Source organism: Hetaerina americana, unplaced genomic scaffold, assembly GCF_022747635.1.
Source record: "Hetaerina americana unplaced genomic scaffold, ioHetAmer1.1.p SCAF_7, whole genome shotgun sequence".
Taxonomy (NCBI): Eukaryota; Metazoa; Arthropoda; class Insecta; order Odonata; family Calopterygidae; genus Hetaerina; species Hetaerina americana.
The window spans coordinates 47,080,319-47,106,880 of record NW_027287316.1 but is presented as its reverse complement, the minus strand read 5'-3'; the positions used below and the strand labels follow the sequence as shown (position 1 = coordinate 47,106,880).

The following is a 26,562-nucleotide window of genomic DNA, read 5'->3' as shown; positions in this document are numbered from 1 at the left end:
ATATATATATATATATATGAGGCATGGGAAGAACTGGAGGTAGGAATGAAAGTGGGCGGGGAATTCGTAAAATCAGTTAGGTTCGCGGATGACCAAGCTATAGTTTGTCAGTCAGCCAAGGGGTTGCAAGCATTGCTTAGTGAATTGGAAATTCAGTGCGACAGGTATGGGATGAGAATCAATATTAATAAAACAAAGGTTATGCGATTTTCTAGAAAGAAAAATGCTAAGCTAAACATTAAAATAGGAGGGCAAAAACTGGAGCAGGTGGAACAGTTTACGTATCTCTGAATTGTTTTGGACCAACACGGTCAAAGTAGTAGGGACGCAAGGAGAAGAATTGCGCTAGGCAAAGAGGCTTTCACAAAGAGGAGGGAATTGATGACGGGGACGTTGAGTACGGATGTTAAGAAAAGACTCGTAAAAACTTTGATATGGAGCGTAGAACTATGCACGGCGCGGAAACGTGGTCATTGAAGCAGGAGGATAGACGTAGACTGGAGGCTTTTGAAATGTGGGTGTGGAGAAGAATGGAGAAAGTAAAATGGACAGATAAGAAAACAAACAAGGAAGTACTTGGTATGGTGGGCGAAGAGAGGGGTTTGCTGGGAGCAATCCTATGGAGGCAGGAAAAGTGGCTGAAGGGGGTATTGACCGGCAGCGGGATGTTGAAGACTGTAATTGAGGGGAGAATGTTAGGAAAACGAGGAAAGGGAAGGAACAGGATAGGGATGTTGGACGGGATGAAGGGAGGAAGAAAGTACTCAGAGGTGAAGAGGGACCTGATGTAAAGTGGGATGTTGTGTTTGCTAGGGGTCACAAATTATTAAATTAGTAATTATGTCCATCCAAAAACCTACCTTAACCGGTAGATTACCTAATTATATATATATATATATATATATATATATATATATATATATGCTTTTTTGTTCCTGACACAATTAACCTTATTCCTCTTGAGAATCTCTTCGATCACGATCACCCATAACTTCTTCGGTCCACCCTTCCTTCTTCGGTCCCTACCCTTCACACAATTTACTCTTCTCTCATGCATGCTTCGCGATTCCACCCTCATTCATTCTCTCAACGTGCCTAATTAGCGTAGATTTCACTTCTTTCAGAATAACCTATTACGGGCCCATACATTCCAGCATTCTTTAATGATACGCTTATTCCTCACCATGCGATATCTCATCTATTTTTATCACCTACACTCCTCTAAGTGTAAACACTCCCCCATACCCCCTACGTTTAACTTTTTGAATGTACCGACAAACAAATTTATATTCTACATACTACCAACAATTTTGCTGCCGGCATACGCGCGCTTTTTCATCCCTTCTTTTGCCTGCAACTCTCACGAACGCTCCGCCAAGAGATGCAAAATATCCATCTTTTGTGCATAACGTCTCTCACCAATCTCTAACAAAAAAATTTACAAGTTAGATTTGACCTGAGGGTTTATAGCTTTACGTTCCCCCTCAATTTGCTTTTTTAGCCAATACGAGGTCCGTAAATTAAGTAATGAGACTGATTTAAAAAAAAATCATTCAAGTAGTAGTAGTTTTGAGGGGAGGCGAGCGAGAGCTGAGGTCATTTGCGCCATAGGGGATGGACAGGAAAGGATGAAGGGTGGAGAGAAACCCGGCGTCGGCATTAGCCTACTCTTTACGAAAGGCGCCAAGGGGTCCGCAGTTTAACGTCCCATCCGACGGACGGCGTACTCCCTCAAAGTGCCCTCCACAAAGCACCTCAAGTAGGGATCGAGATACCTCTGAAAAATATTCAACACCAAAAATCATTCAAATACAATTACAATTTTTTTTATTGTCACACCCAAAATAACTCCTTCTGAAGCCACACAGCGCTGGAGACGGTTCTTCCACTCCTCATAGCAGTGCTGGAACTCCGATACTGGAATAGCCTTCAGTTTATCGGTTACAGCCGTTTAAATGTTTTCGACTATCCCAAAATGAGTTCCCTTGAGGTGATTTTTCAACTTCGGGAAGAGAAAAAAGTCACAAGGACTCAAGTCAGGAAAATAAGGAGGCTGAGGAGCCACAGGAATGTTTTTACTGGCCAAAAAATCGTTTTTTGAAATTGCTGTGTGAGGTTTTTTGAGCCGTTTTTGCGCAGATTTTTCTCATCCCCAATTCATTGGTCAAAATCTGATGAACGGTGGTGTGAGTCAAATTCAACTCTTCCCCGATCATTCTGACAGTCAACCGACGATCTGAATGCACAAGATCCCGGATTCTGTCGACATTTTCATCGGTTCTTGAAAATGAAGGCCTTCCGCTTCGTGGTTCATCTTCAATCGACTCTCTTCCTTCTGAAAATGCCTTAAACTACCGAAAAACCTGGGCTATTGACAAAACCCTATCTCCGTAGGCCTGCTGAAGTTTGGCAAGAGTTTCCGTTGCACTGTGCCCAAGTCTGAAGCAAAACCTGATAGCACACCGTAGCTCGAAATTGATGTCACTCATTTTTAGAACGCAATAGAGCAAACTTTTTCACAAAAAAATCGCTACGGACAACTAAATGACTCGAGCAAGTTCAAACCCGTACTTAAGGCGGGTCACATGCTCCCTTACCACCCCTCCAAGCCCAGCGCCTCCAGTGTTGCCAGAACGAACGCTACGTTGCCAGTCTCATTACTTAATTTACAGACCTCGTACATAAGAGGAAAATAAGATTACATAGAAAATTACAACATTCGAAAAATGTAGTCTTAGTATATCCGGTCAACGCTTGCACTGTCTCTTTATTTATACACGTAGTGCACAACAGCAGTAACGACATCAAAATATGCGTGATGTCATTAGTCTCAGCTATAACTAAAATTCTCGTCGACGTATGAAATAAATTCGCTTTCTCATTATGTGCTGTATTTATTTGCATTTCGTCCATAATGAACATTTTACATTCGAGAGTAGTTTACCTCTTGATATGCATGCCTTATATTAGAGGTCAATCGAAAATGAAACATTTGAAAAATGTAAATATATATATTAACGATCTCACCATTGAAATAATTAATATAAGATACATACTGTAACGAAAATTATTGAAAATAAGAATATTATAAATTTTACGAAGGGCACATTGGATGAATACCCTAGAATATCTCCTGAAGGAAGAGCACTCTCTCGGAGATCACCAGACCGTGGAGAATGATCTCCTAGCCGGCAGCGAAATAGCATCACGACAGAATACATATTTTATAAGTCGGGAAGGCTTTCAGTAGGTCCCATTACCCCATCCGCCACCAATTGCCCTTCTTCTTTACCAGAGGCTTGAAAAACTGCAAAAAAACAGAGAAGGGCAAAAACTGTGGCGAAGGGAGAACGCAACGAAAATAACACGTTCTCATGGCTAAACAGCAAACGCTGGAACATTTGCTTTTGGGATATGTTAATAAGTTTTCGGAAATAGCAGTTCACGATTGGCATTTATGAATTTTTATTACTAGACAATTTTATGAAAAAGAAAGGTTTTTGGATAATTAAATAAAATATAGATAGACTTATTCAGTATTTTTAATCACTCATACGTAGACAGGCACACGAAGTTATACCAACTAACAGTTTTGTTCTTTTAACCTATAAGCATTTAATTTTAATATTAATGATTATTGAAATCATTGATATTAAAATCATTTAATTTTAATATTTTATGACAGTGGCAGTGAAAAATGTTATTATATAAATAGTGATGAAAACATTTCACATCATTAAATTGGTTTAGGATCACTCCATAAAAATTGGAAAACCAATTACCAGTAGGGAGTTCATCCCACCTGCACAACGCCACAGTCATCAACCTGAAGGTTAGTTTGATATGTGAGGCCACATAGCACTTAGCCCGACGACGTGTGAAATCCACACATCAGGGTAGTGGAACCAGTTCCTTTCCCTGGGCCGCCCATGTTTTCCAAGGAATTACAGGTGCCCGGAAAACATCATACAGCTTGGGAGAAGCGGAGAGTGCCCAGAGGCGTCCCCAGGAATCGAACCCGAACCCTCCGGTCAGCAATCCGGCGCTATACCCATTGAATCGTCACGTTCCCCACTTTTAATATATTATTATGGATCCCAAATATTCGTAGCATATTTTTACCTTTCCAGATAGGTCACAAAGTCTGCACACTCCATTCCAGCATTCCACTCGTGGTCTAAATGTGGCAAATCGGAAGTGGACCCCTTAGGTTTTTTTTTATCGAACGGTAGATTTGTTAAGAGGTGCTTAAGTCTTCAAGCACCGATGACGAATTAAATGATTAACATTGGATTGGGAAATAATAATCGTATAAAAATAGTCTATTTCCTGCGTAATTCCCAGAATAGGTTAGGCAGGCAATGCGCAATGTGCCACAAAATACTGTACTTCACGAAAAGGTGTTTATCATTCAATATGTACTTCCAGATAGCAAAAGACGAGGAAAAATAATGCATTTCATGAAATATACATTTTTGTGAACATTGAATATCCCCGGGGATCGGGATGGTGCGGTGGCTAACGTCCTGGCTTCCCACACAAAGAACTCGGGTTTGAATCCCAGAGGTAGCAGATATTTTTCAGTGATATCCTGATTCTGATTGAGGTGCTTTGTGGAGAGCACTTTGAGTTAGTACGCCGTCCTTCGGATGGGACGTTAAACTGTGGCGCCTTGCGCCTTTCGACAAGAGCAGGCTTATAACGACACCGGGTTTCTCTTCACCCTTCATCCTTTTCTATCTATCCCAAATGGCTCAAATGACCTCAGCTTTCGGTCGCATCCCCTAAAAACTACTACTACTTGAATATCCCCTGATATCTTTACTCTGAACAAGCGCTTCGAACGGTGTTCATATTTTCATGGACCTTATAATGCACTCGAAATTTTGGGATACTATTATTTCAGTAAATGGCCCAGGAAAAATTAAGCACAATTGTTCACTGGAGAGAGAGATAAAGGAGGGGGGCATGACAAACGATTAAGAACGCTAAGTAGCTAGAACTAAGTAGCAGTTTATCGAATCTGTTCCCATTCAGCGATTAAAGTGAAACTATTTACAAGAAAACATGCTAATTTAAGTTGGCTGCGGTTAAGTCCTATTTGAAGTTTTTTGTAGATATCGGCTGTGTATGTATGTATGTATGTATATATATATGTATATATATATATATATATATATATATATATATATATATATATATATATATATATATATATAAACTCGCACCTGGGCAGTCGGAGACATGTGCATGTAGACATATATATAGGAATAGATTGGAGAGACGGGAGGCTAATCCGTAACCTGTCCATGTCTCAGACTGCTCAATAGGGAACGGAGAGCTCGGATGAACAGTGCTAGGAAGAGTAAAGCAGAGATGTCCATTATCATCTCCGTCGTTCAACTTATATGCGAAGGAAATGATTAAGAGAAATGGGAAGAACTGGAGATAGTCGATGTCATAGAGTCGATAGTCGAGATGAAAGTCGGCGGGTAACTCGTAAACTCAGTTAGGTTTGCTGATTATCAAGCTCTAGTTTGTCAGTCAGCCAAGGGGTTGCAAGCATTCCTGAGTTCATTGGAAATTCAGTGCAATAGATATGGGATGAGAATCAATAGAAATAAAACAAAGGTTATGCGATTTTCCAGAAAGACAAAGGCTAAGCTTAACATTGAAATAGGAGGGCAAAAAATAGAGGAGGTGGAACAATTTACGTATCTCGGAAGTGCTTTGGACCAAAATGGTCAAAGTATTAGGGACGTACGGAGAAAAATTGCGCTAAGGAAATAAGCTTTCACAAGGAGGAGGGAATTAATGATAGGGGCGTTGGGTAAGGATGTTAAGAAAAGGCTGGTTAAAACTTTGATATGGAGCGTGATTATGTACGGCGCGGAAACATGGTCACTTAAGCAGGATGATAGGCTTAGATTGGAGGCTTTTGATATGTCTGTATAAAAAGAGATGAAGAAGGTGAAGTGACCAGAAAGGAAAACCAATGGGGAAGAGTTGGGTATTAGGAAGTTAGCTCCGTCTTCCTCGGAAGAAACGATAGTACTGCTTGCTGGTACAAGGAGGCGAAGAATGTGTGAGAAAGACCTACTAAACCTACCTACTAAACTACACCTATCAAACCGACCTACGGGTTGATTACTGTGTAGTTTAAATGTATATTTGACTTGCCTTGTACGAGGGTCATCCGGAAAGTAGTACCCGTTCGTGAAATAAAGACACAAAAGTAAATATTAACAAACATAAAAAATTTTATTTGAAAGAGGATACTTTAAACTACTTCTCAACATAATCTCCAAGCAAATTAAGGCATTTGTCATAACGTGTGACAAGTTTCTGTATTCCTGCTGCATAGTCCTTCGCCGCCAGCTCATTGAGATACGCGAGGGACCCATCTTGCACAAATTTTTGCATAATGCAGATGGTGTTTAACAATTTCATGAACAATTGTTCGAGAAACATTGGGAAAATGCTCACAGATGTCATCAATTGTGACGCGCCGATCGTTCCTCACGAATTCGTCAACTGAGCTCACCAGTTGGTCTGTAATGACAGACGGTCTCTCCGAACGCTCATCGTCGTGTGTGTTCCCCCTCCCCATGTTGAAGTTGCGACACCACCGCCGAACAGACGACTCGTCCATTACATTGTCTCCATACACCTCCTTTAATTGGCGATGAATATCACATGGGCGAACGTTTCTTGCATTGAGGAATTTAATCACTGCCCTCACTTCACAACTGGCGGCGTTCTCAATTTTTTTAAACATTGTAAACAATCACAGAAACAACACAGGCAATGCTAGCGTCACGCAACTTGGCTCAGAGAAGGCAGACAAGCCACTGAAGCTATCTGACCTCGTCCAGCGGCTACTCGCGTCGTCAGCACTTCATGCGGCACGAACGGGTACTACTTTCCGGATGACCCTCGTATCAATAGCAAAGATAGGATCAACTATGGAACTCCTTTCATTTTTCCAATGGCCTTCTTTCGACAAAATTACTAAATGTACACAGAGCCCTCACCAACCACTGAGGCAGGCCATTCCAAAAATAAATAACCATAATCCTAACGTTGTCATTTGAATATTCTGAAAATACTTTTGATAACATGAATAAGAACGAAAATTTCTCATTGTTGAGCGTCAGATAACAGTTCCATTTTGTTCTCTAAAAAACCAAACCATAGTTTGTTATCAAAACAAAACCACACTGACATATTCTTTTTATTGTGCAATGCTGTGGATTTTTTTGAGAGACCTGGAAAATTTACATGAAAAATACGAACCTCCTCCACCCAGATAGTGGCTTCTTTTGAAGGTCATCTTCGGACAAGCCAGCCAATCCAATGACTGCTATCGACCACGCCACAACAAGGAGTACAGCGATGATTAGCACTCGAAGAGGCAGCAATGCCACGGTCAGCACAGCCGTCTGAAATGAGTTTATTAATAAAAAATGAAGTCTCTCTTTAACACAAAAAAGAAACACACGGATGATTTGGATAAAATTAGAAAAATCAATTTTATGCGCCAGTTTACTCGTATCTACGAGACATTTTCGAAAATGGAAGGGTAGTGTTCTTATGCTCTAATATTGGCGGGCCAGATCAAAGATATAAGCATGCAGAACCATCTATTGACTATTTCCGAAGTCACTGAGGTTATTGTTTTGATTCAGTAGTAGTTTGTCTGTCGTTGAATGTAGATAACAATGTCCGCGAAACTCGTTTCTCCCAACAGGTGGGAAGTACGTCCTGTGATACGATTTTTGTGTGGGAAAGGATCATCAGCCACCCAAATTCATCGCGAGTTGTGCCTAGTTTATGAATCTAGAGTACTGGGAGAAGGAAAGGTTAGAAAATAGTGTCGAGACTTCAAAAATGGCCGTGCAAATGCGCATGATGGAGAGCGGAGTGGCAGGCCCAATATACAGACCGATGAAATCGTTCAACAAGTGTACCAAGAACTGAGATTTGATCGAAGATTTACAATTAGTGCTCTGGCTGATAAATTTTCTCTTGTTGGACCCACCACTATTTACACGATTGTGACGGAAAAGCTCGGATATCACAAATCGTATGCAAGATGAGTACCAAAAATGTTCATCGACCAACACAAAGAGCGCAGTATGTTGAGAGAACGTGCGTTTTTGGACTTGACTTTTATCAGAGATGACTTGACTTCGCACCTAGCGACTTTTTCCTCTTCTTGCACATGAAATAGTGGCTTCGTGAACAACGGTTTTTAAGACCGCCGGTGCCAACTGGTTCAATCCCCAGGCGGCGAACTTCAATACAGAGGAATTAAAGAAGCTGGTGTAGCGTTACGAAAAGTGCTTACTTTGAAGCGAACGGAGAGTATGGAGAAAAGTGAAGTAGGTTTTCATGAAACGAAAACCACCAATAAAACTTTTTCTCCAAACCAAACGACCCCATACTTTTCGCATATGCCTCGCAATATCTATCTACAATGGTTAGTAAGTCTTTTATGATTGTTGAAAAATTCGAAAAACATTAATAAGTTGTTTCTAACTATCGTTATTTGCCCCGAAAAAGACCACTGAAAAGTAGGCACCAATACAAGTATTGTACCGGAGGTGGGTGGGAAGCAATTTGCGTTCCTGAATTTAGCCTCATTCTCAATCCACCGTTTCTGAGACACTGAGAACGCTTATCAGTTAGCACTATTCTTTAGGCAGGTCGTGGAATCGTCAGCAAAGTATATTAGTCTGTCGCTGCCCTGGAAACCTAACATTTCCAAGAGAATAAACTAAACTGAAAGTTGAAATCGTGTCACTTTGAAAACTGCCCTCATTTGATAAAAATCAACAATGGGGAGGAATTTTCAAGCAATTAGTGGGATGAAAAGTTGGCAAAATTAGAAATAGGGTCGTTAAGGACAATTTTGATAGGAGATATTAATTTCACCCCTCATCGTATTAATTTTTTTCCTTATAATTTTACTCGTGTTCTCAATGGGAATATGGTTTAATGTGTTCCAATAAAAATTGGTCAGCAATTTAAAACTAAATTAGGTTTTCAACATCATTGCATTTGTTTTTCATATTACATTGTTTTCTCGATGATGCTATTAAACCTTCCTCACTAAAAGAAATCGTAATTTTTGAAGAAACGGGAGCAATTGATCTTCCAAATAGGGACCTGACGTCCGTAGTTACATTGAAACTCTTCTTGCTAATAACTTGTAATATATCCCAGGGATAAGTGGTTTTGACTGTTGACCAAAGGTGGCGAGTACCGTTAGAGGTATTTAAATTCTGAGATAATAGGGGTCATTTCTTAGAAAGAATGATAATTGACCTAATTTCGCTTATTAAAGATGATAATTGATATTAATGCAGTCGAATTGTTTCCTAATAATTCCGTCAAATCGTTTTAAAAGCTTTCAATGTAAATGGCAGGTTACGCAAGACCCACTGTTAGACCGTATGGAAAGGCTGGTAAATGATGTGCATAAAGCTCTATTGTAAACAACTGATTGGGCAATGTGTAAATCTCGTCAACTCTCTTACCCTCACTGCATATTGATACTCTAATCAATTTGCCTTTCAATTCATGCAAAATTGAAAGTGCGCAATACCCTCTGGCCAAACATACTATCCAGCTCTTAGTAGCAATCTGATAGAGAGTTCAAGATCAGTGAGCAATGGCGTACATTTTAAGTAGTAAACGTGATGGAATTGTAGGTAAAGGGAGTAGTTATTCACCAGAGGGCCTAAATTTTATCTTCTGATCATAAAATACGATTAAATGCCTCGAAAAAATTTGTCCATAAATGAGGAATTAACTTGATAGTGTCAGCAAAAATGGCAAAACGAAGAGGAGTTTGTTCCTTAGAAAATTTAGCATTCCTGAAGCTGGGCAACACTTCTCTCTTATCTTTATATTGCGTTTACCTTAAACCCATCTAATTAAGCCTAGCTTCTTCCAGGCTGGTTGTACGTTTAACTCGCAACTTTTGGTCTATTTTAAGTTGCTTAATTCGATCCTGCCTATTTTATAACATACGGCTAACATTTATACATATGTAATTCAAACCTACGTTCTTTGCATCTCTCCGATGTATGATCTAAACTGCTAGAGGGTAGCCCACAATCTTCCGGTGTCCTTAGTTATCTGTAAATAATGTGTTGTCCGCGAATCATTTAAGGCTGCTGCTAATATGGATATATGGGTCATTAAGGCTTGCTAAGAAGATTAGAGGCACTATAACACTTGCCTGTGGTGCCCCTGAAGTCGGATCTGCCTGTAATGAACTCAATCCATCGGCGAATAATTTTTGTTAACAGTTAAATAGCAAGGAGTCTCTAATACAGTTGGCCATTTTGTCATTTATTATTAGGTAATCTACTGGTTAAGGTAGGTTTTTGGATGGGAAAAATTACTAATTCAACAATTTGTGACCCCCAGCAAAACACAACATCCCCCTCTACATCAGGTCCCTCTTCAGCTCTGAGTAATTTCTTCCTCCCTTCATCCCGTCCAACATCCCTATCCTGTTCCTTCCCTTTCCTCGTTTGCCTAACATTCTCGCCTCAATTACAGTCCTCAACAACCCGCTGCTGGTCAATACCCCCTTCATCCACTTTTCCTGCCTCCATTTATGCTATTATATCTTAGTTAGTGTATCTATTTCTTGTGAAGGACCATGTTTGAGCGACTTTAATGAAATTTAAAAATATAGCTATCCACTTATGCATTCCTTTCCAACGATTTCAGAATACCATGAATGAAATTTTAAATTGTATATCGCATGAACTGATTTTCATTAACCCAGACTGGTAACGGCAGAGTACGTTCCTACTCTCGAGAAAGGACATTATACAGGACCTGTACATGTAAATTGCCTGTATTGCTAGCAATGACGTTTGATAATATTCTGCTAGATTATCATGTAATCGGTGTAAATCGGTGTATAATTACTTGGGATCTCCTTATCGCCGCTTTCATAGAGGGGTGTTGTGTGAGCTGAACAGCTAATCATATCTTGATTTAGGAAAATGTGTATAAAAACGGCGCTTGTAGGAGTACTCGTATGCTCTGAGGCGTCACCTGAAACAAATTCTCTGTTTTCATTCTTCGTTCGAACTAGTGGTTTACTTATTTGAAAATGCTTCCCGGAAGATAGAGAAAATTCGAGAAAAGCATGGCTGCCTTCTTATGTGGTGGTGTGATGTCGACTTGTTATCAAACCTCCATAAACTATATTTTTGAACTCTACCACACGTTCATTTCGTCGTGAATACAACACAGGGATTCACGTTCAAAGTACGCTCCCTTGATTGTTAACTCATTGGGTATTAGGGATTAGCGCAAAGCAATAAGGAGGAGAGTAGCCCTTATTGATAAAAGCTGCTTCCTGTCGGCCGTTTCCTTTGTGTTTGAGCAGCGAAATTGAACAAGTGGTGAAATTAAGGGACCATGTTTACTACATCAAGAGCTAACTCTATTTGGCAACTGGATTAAAATTTGTTCTGCAGCCGATAAAAATCAATAATCTCTCGGACTACTCATAAAATCCAATCGGTGTTATCACACACCAAAGAAGTATATTAATGCCTTAATCTACCCAAAAGTCTTATCTTTTAGTATACATAGGCAACGACGATTTCGATATGAAAAACTAAATTTGCCGCGTGATATTAAAGAAAAATGCCACGGTATCGATGACGAGATGCAATAATTGATATACGAAACATTTTATAATTAACTTATCAAGGTAACTTATACTGTCCGAAATATTAATGTATTATGCACGCTTTGCACACCCATTAACATAATCAAATCAATATAGATACAACTGAATGGTGCTCACTGAATAAATAATATTCGTCCTCCACCAAAGAGGAAAGAAAGTTTCAATCGGTGTTGGATTCGAATATTGAGAGGTAGATCGGAATGTAAAACACATAATAAACACGTGCCGTGTTTTTTTGAACCCATCATTGGATTAATATCCACAATCCAAACCTCTGATCAAATGTTGCAGTGTTTTTCGGAATTGGATAAACCGCGGAGCACCATTAGCGAGAATAGGAGAATACTATACACTGAAAAAATACGTACATATTTGTTCAGAGTCTAGTATAAATAATATAGGTCTCATCTAAAATATTAAAATATTGTTACGTGAGACATACGACGAGGTTTACGCTCTTTTTGCATTGAAAACTTGATATATTTAATGACTAATGTCTACAACGCCGAAGAGTGAGATTTTCCTTTTCTCATGTGTAAATGCATGGCTTTCATGTGACTAATGACACTGACAGAAACCTAAATTTTCAAATACGTTATTGCCCAGGGTTTTTAAACAAATATACAAATAAGCACCTTCAGTCATCAAAATATAAAGCATATAATAACAATTGGAGATAAAATTTTCTGCCAAAACTATCGGATAGATTCAGAAGATTCAAGGAAAATTTTGAGCTTGGGGAAGAGATGGAAATCTGATGGAGCCAAATCAGGCGAATAAGGTGGGTATGGCAACAATTCGTATCTTAGTTCACGTATTTTGTATTTCACGACACTTCTGCGTGGATGTACATTGCCTTGATGAAATATAACTTTCTTCCTTAAGAAACCTGGACTTTTTTCGTGTATCTTTTGCTGTAACTGGTCCACAAGGTTAGCGTAGTATTGTCCAGTATTTCTTTGACCAGTGGGAAGATAATCTATCACCAGAGTCCCTAAAAACTGAAGCCATCACCTTAATGGCCGACCGTATTGCGTTTGCTTTCTTTGGTGGTGGTGAAGCAACATGCTTCCACTTCTTTGACTCCTGTTTTGTCTCTGGAGTATAGAAGTGAACCCAAGTTACATCTGTCGTCATAAACCGGCGCAGAAAATCTTGTTGGTTGCTCTTTAAACGGGTCTGACATAGCTCTGAAATTGCCATTCTAGTGCGTTTGTGATCCTGTGTCAAGAGTCGCGGCGCCCATTTAGAAGATAATATTCTCATATCCAATTCCACTGTTAAAATGTGATGTGCCCGTTCAGATGACATCCTTAATGCGTCAGCAATTTCTTGTACTTTCATTCCACGATCCTCCATGACCATTTTATGCACATTTGCAATAATCTCTGGGGTAGTGACACATTTTGGCTGACCACTACGCGGATCATTATCTAAGTTGTCCCGACCAAACTTAAACTCATTTGCCCACTCGGAAACAGTTGAATAGGAAGGAGCAGAGTCCCCCAGAATGTTCTGAAAGTCCGCATGAATTTCATTCGCTTTCATATCTATCTTTGAGAAGTATTTAATCACTGCTCGAATCACAATTTTTTCCATCTTCACAAATCACTACACGGGAGCAACAGCGGAGAGACGTCAGCGCCACAGATCTCTTCCGAGAGTACTGGCGCGTTTACTCATTAAGGATTACCTATTACTACGCGGTAAATTCGTTGCTCTAGGGCTGACCTCTGGTGGCGATTATGAGAACCTTTCAAACTACCCTCGTATTTTCAGACAGTAGACTCCTGAGAAATTCTTGTAAATCACCACCTCACTCTTTGATGTCCCTGGCTCTTACAAAGGAAAATCACCATTCCAGCTTTTTTTCATTTCTAATAAAATTTTCCGATAAAGAGGTACAGTATGAGGATTTTCAACAACTCATTAAAACAAATAGCAATACCGACCAATAGTGGAAAGTTTCAAGGATTATGCGGAATACTACTCGAGTGTAAAACAGAATTATGCAGTGAGTATAAGGAGCATTTGTATAAAATATTTACATTCCCGTGGAACATGTATACTTTTCGAAATACAGTAAAATAAATTCGATTAAAAATGATAATCTCTATCGTCGTGTTCACTCTGAAATGTGTACAAGTATGCTTCGTAGAAGAAATTTTCGTTGATTTCATACGCGATTGCTACTAGGAGCCCCCGGATTGCCGGAGACCTTTTTTCAAGATTGATATCCTAGCTGATTTTGTAAATTGAGGCCATACCGAAGAAAAAGCCCTGGAATAAATATTTTCGTACTTTCATAACCGGCAATACGATTGTACATGACTGCGTCGCCGTTCAAGCGCGCGGAACTTTCATCAATTGAGTCAAAGTTGGTTCCATTTCTCTAGAGATGTCTGATTTTTTTTCACCAAAATTTAAGATTTTTCCTTGCTTTCCCAAAATAATAATATTGCTCGATTATGCCTTGGCCTAAAAAGGTATCTCGCCGGATCACTCGACAGTTAGGCCTACCGGAAAACTCGCCGGACTCAATTATACCTGTCACCACCGAGAAATGCGATTTGTGCGACCAAGTACAACAAGAGAACAAGAAGAAGATGATGGAAGAAGGACATCTACGAAAAATACTTAGAATGAACGCCATATGATTGATGGAAAAGTAAATAAATTACCTAATTCTCATACACAGATTCAATTTGGAAATTAAGTATAAATGGATATGAACAGAACATTTTTCTATTGAAATTTCGATTTTTCTGATTAAGTTTAACATAAAGACATACCAAATTATAGTTTAAAATGGGTAAAACTACCAATCAAGAGTTGAAAGAGCTGATTTGGGATGTCTTCAGTAAATTGGGGATATGGAAAGTATCGAAATTAGTCTACTGTTTGAAAACTGCATTGTTTTGAAATGAAACTGAAAAGCTTTCTACACATTACGAAATTTCATTTTCTCAATCGATTTTAGCAAAAAAAAAAAGATTTTTCACAAATGGAATATATCATTGTTTTTCTATTTAAATTAGCATAATCGTAAGATGAATTTATCGAGATGTTGTCGAACCTAGTCAGAGCAATGTGTACTTACAGTCATGAATTATAAGCAAAAAACATCCAAAATTACTTGTTGTGGAACAGAGCATGCAAATGGTAGCTTTCCGGAATCTTTGGGAAATCATGGAAGAACAAAGCAACCCTTTCGAGACGACTCAATTGTTTTTTCGTCTCAGTTGAGTAGTCCGGCTTTCACTGGACGCTCTACCGAAATTCAATCACCTTTTCCTACCAATCGATGTTTTGGCAATCTCATGCATTAAATCCGATTGCAGCGATTATTTATAACTGGTCATTCACAAAATTTGGAAATGGTAGAAATGGACGCCATTTCCTATGCGCGACATTTGTTTTTAGCGAGGATAGACATAAAAAAGAATGCTCGCTTGACTTGGCAAACTCAAAGCAATAATATAGAGAATCGTTATACTGCTGATTTCAACACTTTTCCTAATCATATTATTATCATCATTCTTCTATGCTCCACATTTTAATTTCCTCCGACCAAAATTTTCTTCAAACCACCTAATGCTCAGGAAGCATTAAATTAGACCCACCAATATCTAGGATAGAGCAAAGAGTGAATATAATTTTTTTTTCCTCAATATTTGCCGAAGATGAGATCCACAGGGATAATTTTTTTCTAGAAAGGTTATATTTTTCGTCTTTGGAGTGTTCCTTTTGGAGTGAGACCTTTTCTTTCCCCTCGGAATGGAGTAATCGATAGGATTACTCCGTTTGCACGCATCACTAATTTAGCTAATAGTAGTACTTGTCTATCTGCTATACTTTCTATTTAATTCGTGTGGTTTTTACGGGGGACACAGGACTTGATGGCATTTGAAACCACGTGTTCCATGAAAGTGAGCACAGGTATCAAGTTCAACTTCTTTTCCTACTTTTGAACGCAAGCGTGTCATTTGTAACGCTGCACGCAATGCTCCTAGAGTGTGGTGAATGGATCGAGCTAACGCTTTCACCGTAAGCACGAATCTTAAATAAACAATAAATACGCAGCTCGATCAAATAAAATTAAGTTACTCAAGCAAATGACAACACTATAGAAGTCTCTCGCGTACCGTGCACTTGTGGATCGGTCAGAGAGAATATAGAGAGGATGAAAAGTGACAACGCCCTAGAAATGCTGTGGCTACGTCTCACGGGAACGGGGCGCTTCGATGCCCGAGGTGGTGGATAATTTTCGGACGAAGAGTTGTAGACAGAGGGAAGAATGAGAGAAACCCATGAGGTTGAAAGCAGGAATACTTCTACAAAAGCTTCTTTGAGATGGGTGTCTGAAAATCATAATTTTTCTTTATGATTTTATCATTAATAAATAAACGTCAATGCATTACCTGTACTCATCCTTAATTTGAACAGAATACGGGGAATGGATGTCCGATTCGTGATTAAAGCTTTGGAAGAATACTAAGTGTCACGAAATCATTAGAAAATCTGGGAATTCGTATCCACTTGAAAAGCGAATACTAACACGGAATTAAACATTTAACAAAGGTATCAATCGTGCACACTTGTCTGTGACGTCGAAGGAGTATAAACCAAACCCCGTAGATATTATTGACAAATTGATTGATCTCATTTTTATTGGTTGAAGTAGATTAGCAATATAATGAAATAATAACAGTCGAAAGGACAGATTCAAGGAATAAATTGTCACTTTTTACATTCGCGATCATATCATAAGTTGCAGTGACAGATTTAGAAAACCTTGAAGGTGAGCTATATGCATATATGAACACAAATAACTTTCACTCACAACGAGAGATGAAAACGATGCTAATTTTGAAACGAATTGCACAAATTTAGAGACCGAAATGCACCCAACAGGAGATAATTTTATACAAGAGGAACAACAGGCATTCAAAAGTTGCGCTGGACATTAAAGTAATATTTATTTTAAAATTCCATTAAAGCCATAAATATTCCACTAAAGAGGGTGGGGGGCATGGTACATATGACCTCCTTCTTGGATCCGCCTCTGGTAGAAAGAGACGTTAAGTTTGATAACAATCCCGCTTTACTTATTTTATCCTCCTCGATTCAGGACGGATTCCCTAAAATCCCTCGTCACAAATAATTACGTCCAATTGAGGCACATCCGGTTGATGTACGAACTCAATATGCTTTTGGTGAAAGAAATGCATACACATAATTGAAACGGACACATCAGATAAGGATTTTTGTTTAAAATTTTCCCCAAGGGAAATGTTTTGGCAAGACCTCGAGCCCTTGGTATGTGGGCAACCAAGCTTGGGAAGCTTTCTTCTTCCCTCCCCATCCCATCAAAACGGCTGACCTACCAGCCACCGTGCACGACGAATCGCTCTCGAATGAGATCCACGCCAGTTTTCTTCCACGCGAGCGAAATCTATTGCACGCACGCAGAAGTTGGCTTCTTCTCGAAGTGGGGTATCGTCCCTCACACCCATTTAGCGACGCGTGCCGCGAGGAAGTCACGCCGACCGTGGCACGTCCACCGCTGGAAATGAATAATACGCGGCACGCAACGGCACCCTTACCCACTGGAGTTCTGCGCCAAGCGTTGGCTCATTCCAGCCAAGGGCACCTTCCCACTTTTCCTTTCAGCGGATGCGCCCGCTCGTACGCTTGATGAGTGATTTCTGTTTTTGTACGTCTAATAATGCTTTTAAAATAGTTTATCTTGATGAACATACGGCGAAGTTCCTAGTGGACAAGACGTTTGGCTACTGGCTGAAGGGCCTCTAGTTGAAACCCCGGGTGACGCCATTAAACAGCCCATTTCAGATATCCAAGAGGTGCAATTATCTGTATTACAGAACTCAAAGGGGAAAATCGCCGGTAGCGTATGGATAGGAACTGACCCCATTCCGTAAATGTGTCAACTATAAACCCCGTAGGGAAGTGATGCAAAACCTCCGTCAGTAACAGCACAGCAGTTATTTTCCAAACACCCAGTCTGGGTTATGGATCTTATACTAAATGGCGAAATTACTTCGCGCATTTGAATTATTTTCCTAAAAATATTAGAATTTACATGACGTTACACAGATTGAGATATTTTCGATTGAATTTAACAAAATCATCGCAAATGCAAAAACATTATGCGAAATTTCAAATGTCGAAAGTATTAAATATCCACTTGATAAGAGAAGAATAGGCATTCTCTCGAGGCGAACTCTACCCTAATCCCATTAAAACCTCCGGGTTGGTTACTGTGATGGATTGATGTTTACAGGCGAGAGGTGGGGAATTTGCACGTTCATGGTTAAAGGGGAAAGTTAGGTGCTCTGTGTCGCTTGAGGTTTATCTGACAGTTTTGGTGCGCAGGAAAGTCACGCAATTTGTGTTCGGTTAGGAAGGAGTTTTCCGAGGCAACGTTTGACTTATTGTTTAAATCCGGGACCCTCCGATCACACCCATGTCTTCCTCTACCCACAAAACTAAACCCGACACAGGTTTCTCAGTAGTTTTGAACTGGACGTGCCTTCAAAATTTTCAAACAATTTACACCGTCAAGATTAGGTAGACGGGTTGTCTATGGCCAACAATTTTATAGTGGATGTATCAAAGACGGTGAATATGCGGTCAACGTAATGGAAGAAAGTGGATAGCTGAAGGAGTATTTGACGGTGGTTTCTCAAGTCTTTTAAAATAATTCAGCTAAGAGATAAGTAATATTATAATAAGATTCCTCCATTCCCTTCCACTTACTGCCCCCTTTTCACATTTTTACTGTTTTTTATTAAGCGTCCGCCAAATGAACTGGGTTATGGTTAAGTTCGAAAAGATTTTTTTTTATTTTTTACTCGTTTTGTGTTGTCTCCAACGAATAATAATGCATGAATTTCGTTTTAAAGCGCTTAAAACCGTTCATTTACTGACCCTCCCGCGACTAGCGGCAATGCCCACCATTTCCGCGCGGTGACTCAAGACTGACATTCTGAAGATGCATATGGATGTATGTATACAGTTTGCCTATCGATCCACGGGAAAAAATAATATCTATTTACTCTTTCAAAGACGGCAAACTTGGAACCTTTTCGTTGTAACAATGAAACAAGGTAATGCTAACAGTATTTTGTCATTAAAATTTTTTTCCTCTCGGAGAAAATGTATATGGCACTGCGAAAATTGTGAAATCAATTCCGTATGCACCCAAATATATCCCACATAATTTAGGAATACACAAACTTGCTAATTCACCAAGCATGCGAAGGTAATACAAAAAGCACGTAATTTGCACAAGTTAAAACCGTATCACGGGGGTGCAAACACCATTGGAAATGGGTGATTAGAGAGAAATGGGTTTTAGTGATCGTATCAGGGGACCTTTTTGTTATGGAATCCTCGTGGAAATAGTATATTCGTTTAGAAGAGTGTGATTGGACATCAGGTGCGAATAAACAATCGGCAATACTTTTACAACCTAGGTAAAATCCTCTCTGCGTCCTAAAGGGTAATTTTAAGTCTGCACTTTAATGTAACATCTAAAGATATGTTCTCCAATAATTGAAAATCTTCCGTTCCATAATGATCTGCAAACCAGCAATGGTGGTATTTTAGCGACACTTTATATTTTGTCATAAAATTTTCTACTCGAATCGGGCTGCTCTGAACTGAACCTCCTGCACATCATGAAATAATTTGTTCTCAGTTGGATTCAATACAACTAATTAAATGTATGAAGTGAACGGTAACTACGGTCTTATGAATACTGTGGGAAGAATAAACCCCAGATGTACTGTTATAATATAGGTTTTCTACCATATTTTTTAAATTGGAGCGAGTATTAGAGTTAGTGTGGGGTGGAAAGGTAATTTTAGGCATTCCTCTTCATCAGTGGGTAATAATGTGTTGCTGTCTTGAATTAGTTTTTTGTGTTTTTGTTTTTTGAGGATCTTATCGATGATGTTTGGGTTTTAACCATTTATAGCGGCGGTTCGTTTAATGTACTCCAATTCTGATTGAAGTTTTGCTTTGCTCAATGGGACGTTAACGAATCTATGGTCTAGGGAATGAAACGACGCGTGTTTGTGTGTATCATGTTCAAGAGACGACTGATGTATGTATGTTGTTGTTGGTGTGTGTGTGGGTTTTCTGTAAATGTCGAAAGAAAGTTTATTTGTATTAGTCCGGTTTACTCTGATATCTCAGAACGGGAGGGATTGATTGGTTTATTTTTCAGGGGTGAAATTAATCGTAGGGTATTGGCTATTGAGGTTTTCGAAGAAGTGCTCCAGAGGGGCTAGGTTGGTAACATAAATTACAAAAATATCATTGACGTATTTTAGCCAAGTGGCAAGGAAATAGTCGAAAGTGGCTTTACAGTTATCCTCTAGTATACTGCTTCAGAGAGTACGGCTGGGGTTGATTCTTCCAATAATAATAATGAATCAAATGTTGCATTAGCGCGCCCTTTGATGTCATTTCGATTCAGCTGAGTTGAACGCATGTTGGGGACCCATACTCGTAAAGTGTCCATCATGATTACCCTAGGATATTCAACCGAGTCAACTACGTTTTTCAATCGACTCCTCCTATTATAAACAAAAAAATCCCTGACTTGAGTCTCTCTTTTTAAAAATAGTCGTGTTACGGGAGAAAATTACCTGGGGCCATTGAAAAGTACTTCCTGAAAGCGCAGGAAAATTATTTATTTTTCTTTCCAAGTAAGGGGTACTACTTATCCAGAGCTCGGTTCTTTGTTGAGAATACAAAGAGCACGAATCATTCTCGTTTCATACTCAGACTTGACTCGATGACTCGTGAAAACTTTTGTGGCAGGAGTCTTATGGAAAAAAATACTGATGGGTGAAATTATTAAAGTGTTCTGCTTTGAAAAAGATCGTTCGAAATCGTCCTTTCACCTCCCTTGTATTCGCTTTACGAATCACATTTCTGTATCATGCAGGATATACTATCTTATTTCCAGCTCACAGCCTCATTGATGGGATGCATTTGCTGCTAACGGCAGAGGTACCACGACCAATTTTACTGCGTCTGTTTACAACTTTATCTCAGGTGGTTTGCGAAACTTCTTTGTTTTCAAGTTTGGATTTAAATGGAAGAACATAAAGAGAGCACAACCATAAACATGAATGTTCGTTTAATGCTTCGGGAGGACAAAGTTCACCCTCCCTCAGCCCTACATCAAGCTGCGGTTTCCTCGAAAGTTCTACTATCCATAAAAATCCACCCAACAAGGAGTTTCTGGGTGCATCACTTGAGTTCATATCTGGGTGCTTCCAGTTTGAAGTCGATCCCGCCACGTGATTACTCTCATTTGTGAAATATGAATGAAAAAGCTCGATGGCGTGAAAGAAACGAACTATAGGACAAAAATTCGAACTAAAAAGACTAAAATAAGGCGAGAGTAAAGGGCTAGGCGCTGTGGAGTCTTCATAATAGATTACTTCTATCTATAAATCGTAACCCAGCACAACCTATGCATATAAATAATGTTCATTGTTTGAAATTTCTATTGCAGTCCTGTAACACAACATAACAAATCTTAAGGCAAAGCGGGGATCGGGATGGTGCGGTGACTAACGTACTTCCCATCGATAGGGGCCGGGTTTGATTCGTGAAAATTTTTTCATTGGTATCCCGATCCCTACTTACGGTACTTTTTGGAGAGCACTTTGAGTGAGTATCCGCCCGTCCTTCGGATGGGACGTTAAACTTTGGACCCCTTGGCACCTTTCGTTAACAGTAGACTAATGCCAATACCGGGTTTCTCTCCACCCTTCCTCCTTTCCCATCCATCCTTAATGGCGCAAATGACCTTAGCTGTCGGTCGCCTCACCTAAAAACTACTAACTACTTGAGGCAAAATCCCCGACTGCGATTTGAGTTTCAATCAAAGAAAATAAATTTCTTGTATATTTGTGCTGTGTTATGCTTATGTACTCGTAATATGGAATTAATCTATTATGATGACTCAAAAACTCACAATATTTAACTATTGTTAACACTCTTGAGAGATGATGCCTTGTTCTTGCCTTTTTAGTTCGTTTTTTAGTTTCCTTAGTTCAGTTTTTTCGTTCAATCGTGTTTTAAAATTTTTATTAGTTTTTATTATCGTCCACTTCCGTGGTCAGACAAGTATAATTTACAAAGAGAAAATGGGTTGATGGACGAAATTTAATATTGAAATCATACGATTTTAACTGATGGTAGCAGTTCAAGGCGCGCAATCACTTAGTTCTTGCGCAAGCGAAGCATACGCGAAATATTTTGTCGCATTAGGTTGGCGAGCAAAGATTAAAAATAGATTATGAATGACTTGGGCGGACGCGAGAAATCGACCGAATGATGGCATCGAGAAGTTTAATTTTACGTAAGATTGGTTGGGACTGGCAAAAAATAGTTGCCGTGCTTCTATTTCCAGCACACATTTAATTTCTTTTATTTTCACGCGACTATTTATCCTATACATCTCTACATCCTATAAAAATCAATTAATTTGATATTGTTTCGCACTACATAACCTATATTGTTCTGCATAATGCACAGATTCAAAAGACATCTCATTCATGAAAATCGGTTGAGCATTGAAGTCTTGGTATCTAAAACGGAACCAAAAAAACTCACATGCATGAAAACTGAAAAAAATACACTCCTTTTTGAGCGGCCCTGTTAAAAAGTGTTGTAAATTTCGACGTTGAATATTTAGTCTAATATTTAATGTCAATATTATTATCGCAGGTTGCAGTATAATGGCGAAAATTAATACAGAGGATTCACTTATTTTTTACGAAAGTATCATTAGATGCATGGCGGAATGGTTGCATTTGTACGATCTTAAACGATTTGTACGAAATTAATGCTCCTCTACATTTGAGAAAGAAGAGATAGCAGCGGTCATTAACAACGATATTTCTCATTTGGAACTCTACCGACAGACAGCGAAAATTTATCTTAAAAATCGTACAGGATCCACGTGTACATCAGGGTCGACTCCTAACTGACAATGATTTATGATGAAAGCAGTCTTCGTGACGGTCCCGTCTAAAACTATTAAATTTTAGCCACGCCATGTGGCCACCAAATTCATTTCCGCCAACCGGCGGTAACGGCCTCACTATGATTTTTTTTACCTCGGTAACATACTCTAGATTTTCTTTTTTGGATTTTAATCTTGCGCGCCAACCGCAATTCATCGAGTAGAAACTAATGAGATGATTATAAAAAGACCTCCCATAAAATTTTTCGAAGACTTAATTAATCGTTTGGGTAATTTAGCTTATGACCAGTGCAGTACTTCCTCACATACCCAAATTTTTTCATTCTTGATTATTCCCTTAGAGATCTTGTGAATAGTTTGTGACTCTCAGACGTGATTTAGAATCACGAAATTTCATATTAACAATAAATCCTTTCATTAATCAATCCATGCTATTGGGGAAACCACGGCTGACACAATACATTTTGGTGAATAATTAATCAAAAAAAATCTTATGTTCCTCTATGTTCGAGCTTAAGAGCGATAGGACACCTTTCAAGTAAATTAATCCTATTCAAGGAAATGGAAAAGAAAAGGAATTATTTCAGTGGAACTCAAATCAAATCATAAGATTCGCTGGAAGAAAATTTTCCTAGCGAGCAATTTTTCCTTTCGTTCCTGCCTTTGCAATTTTATTCAACCAAAAAAGGTTTTGAAATCGTTTTCCTGCGTGAAATTGAGTTGTTTTTTTATATATCCTCATTGAGTGATCTAGGGATGTTTAATTTGGTGTTTCTGTTGCACTTTCTTCATTATCAGAGGGGACAATCCACTAGCGGGCGACAGTTTTGACCTCCTTCTAGCTGCTTAGGGGGTTAGGCGATATTGTATCTTTGATAATAATTCACATTCTGTCCACAAAATATCTATGCCTGAACCTGGATTCGAATCAAGGACCGTTAGCCTTTAAGGAGAGCTGATCCGAGAGGTCGAATTGACTCAATCGAAACTTCAAAAAGAAACCTTCCACAGAAAATCACCTCTTTTATATTGACTAAAAAACTTCAGGTTTAGTTTACTAAGTGTTTCAGTCACCTCCAGACCGTCCGGTGTTATTGCCAACCCTTGAAATATGGCGGCCGGGCAAAACGATCTTCTTCATTCGCAATTTTAATTTATCGGTAGACCTTCGACATTTTCTGCCATTCCAGGTAAGAATGACGATTTGGTTGGCATTTTCTACTGTTTATAAAAAACCCTTGCCACCACACCTTGGAGCAAGTCGTCAGAAGAACAGGAGATGAGGACGCTCACAATTTTTATTAATACGCACATGAATAATGGCTGTTAGATAAAGAGTAACCAGTTGATTTGCAAACATTATTTGAATCATAATCATAACAATAGTCGTCGGACGAGTCATAAAATTGGTACAAGTATATAAATGCTAAATGAATGGATAATATTTTAGACAGTGAAAAATCTTTTTGATTCGATTAGCGAGAGATCTAATGACTTGCGTTTTGCAAGCAAGAGTCGTGAATCTTTCAAAAATATAAAAATCACTTGCATGGTCCATGCAACCCTAGAAAAATTAGATGAACGTTTCAGTAAGCCACGAAGAAACGTATAAAGCCACTTTTATCTCAAAGTTTCGATGTATCTATCGTGTAAGTCATGTCACATGTCTTCGATACAAGAAACTGCATGTGACTGTTTTACTAAGGGAGCAAAGGAGAATTGAGTAATAAGTGCAATGAATTGGAATAAAATTATTGCCACTGAAACAGTAAATTATCAATAGAACTAATAAAACTACCAACATACGATAAAACTCTAGACTATTAATTTGAACTCTTTAAAGTTCTAAGATACCTATCAGATAAAAAATAATATAAATGTCTAACTAAAATACCTGGTAAATTGTTTTAATCTCGCATTATATTGATATGCGAGACAACACTGGTAAATAGAGGCTAAGAGACAGTCAGTGGTCGCAACTCAGTGCAATTGAAAATTACGCTGTACGTGTGTAAAGCACGTTTTCACCGTTTCCAGACAATGGTTTCATTTTCACTGTTGTGATAGTGATGGCTTCCATTGCTTTCCTCTTTCGTTATTCATTACTCACGATGGGATGTTGAACCCATGGTTAATTTTAGTCTTGAGACATCAAAACAACTGCGACTGTGATGAAAATCTGGACTCCGTCATGAAAGGGTAATGGAGCGCGGTCGCACCGCCCGACTGCCGGCGTCTTCTGAGTTTTCCCTCCGTGTAAGCAATCTCGTCGAAAGCCCAAACCAAAGACCTCAATACTTTGAATGCATAATAGACATCTGCTCGGAGAATGGGAAGGGGGCGTAGAACCCTATGCGAAGAGGAGAAAGGAACGAACTCGGACGTCTAAATCCAGAGAACGGAAAAATAACATTGCAGGTGAAATACGCTCGCGGAAAAATTATTTTTCTCTGGAGACCGCAACGACGCCCACGGTTTGACTATCTCTTGAGCCCTGGGGCGTGGATTTACGTACTTCTATTCGACTTCTTCCCGTGATAGTTTTTCCCTCCTCCCCGTCTGATCGAGCGACTCCAGTGAAACGAGGTCCCGCTACATCCACTACCCATAAATCGCACCACCTCTCTGCTGAATTGCTATCCTTAAAAGTCAGGGATTTGCGCCATGCTCCACTCATCTGTCGTGAACGTTCACCTTAGATTAGATTAGCGTACATGATTTCAGCGAGGGGAACGCGAGAAGAAAGCAATTGTGACGGGATTATTGGATGAACTAGGGTGTGAGTCCTCTCGAACATGTGGGAAGCACATGAGACTAAGGCTATATGAAAGGTTTTCGAGAGTCCTCGAGATTGCCTGTGATAACGAGGGAGTTATTGGAAGTCCGCAACCGATCGGGTCGTTAGACCACACGGATAAAAGAAGAAGAATAGCCTCAAGCATTGACATATTTAAATATTTTTTCTTGCCTCACGCAGTTCCTGATCACGACATAACCTCAAAAACCAGAATCGAAAAATGTTATTGTCGTCTTCCGTTACTTCGTAACTCTTGCTTGCGTAACTTGCGAACTCGTAAAGATTATCCTCAAATGAATTTTATGAAGGCTAGTGTCCTAACACCCTCTGCCACACTCACATAGCGGCTCGCAGGATATCATACCTCCGCAAGAATGGGCGTCACCATCACGTCAGACGTAACTTAAGGGTAAAGTTAACAGTATCATAGTTAATGCTGCCGCCAAAGAAGTAGGTTATCTATGGATTACACGGGAGGAGAATATAACGATGTAAAATCGAAGAAAATAGTGTTTTATAGTTGGATCTCAGATAGAAAATTTAGTGATCGCTTTGATCCCGTCTCAAAGACCACTGACTTAAAAATTGGGCATAATACGGAAGAATACTTCCTGGTGTGTCAAAACATGCCAAGAAATTACGCAAAGCATCACATAATCACGAGTGATGCATAATCTGGGAGGCTTTGGAGACACGAAGGCTACACGCTAGATTAATTTCTATCATACAGATATTTTTTGCGTCATTTTACTTTCCCTATCGAGAAAATGATTCAACTTCCACTCTACACAGGCAGTTCATTCAATAGGGATGGAATTAGACAGAGCATGACTATGGAATGGACAGGCTGTAGGATTCGTTTCCCCCAAGTGAAATGCACGACCAGGACGAATGGAGAGGAAAGCAATAATCCAGCATACAAGTACATCTCTTATTCACAGACTTCCTCCTCTTCTCTTTTACGGCATACCTACAAACAGCAGCAACACTTCCTTATGGCAG

At 39.3% G+C, this 26,562-nt stretch overlaps 1 protein-coding gene across 1 annotated transcript in view; it reads right to left on the bottom strand.

The window, feature by feature from the left end:
• The window catches only part of LPCAT (lysophosphatidylcholine acyltransferase), a 94,170-nt gene that overhangs the window by 15,814 nt on the left and 51,794 nt on the right, over nt 1-26,562 (bottom strand). Inside the window, exon 2 of the mRNA XM_071595147.1 lies at nt 7,297-7,442. Within this exon, the coding sequence (XP_071451248.1) occupies nt 7,297-7,442 (146 nt within the window). The remainder of the gene's footprint in view (nt 1-7,296; nt 7,443-26,562) is intronic.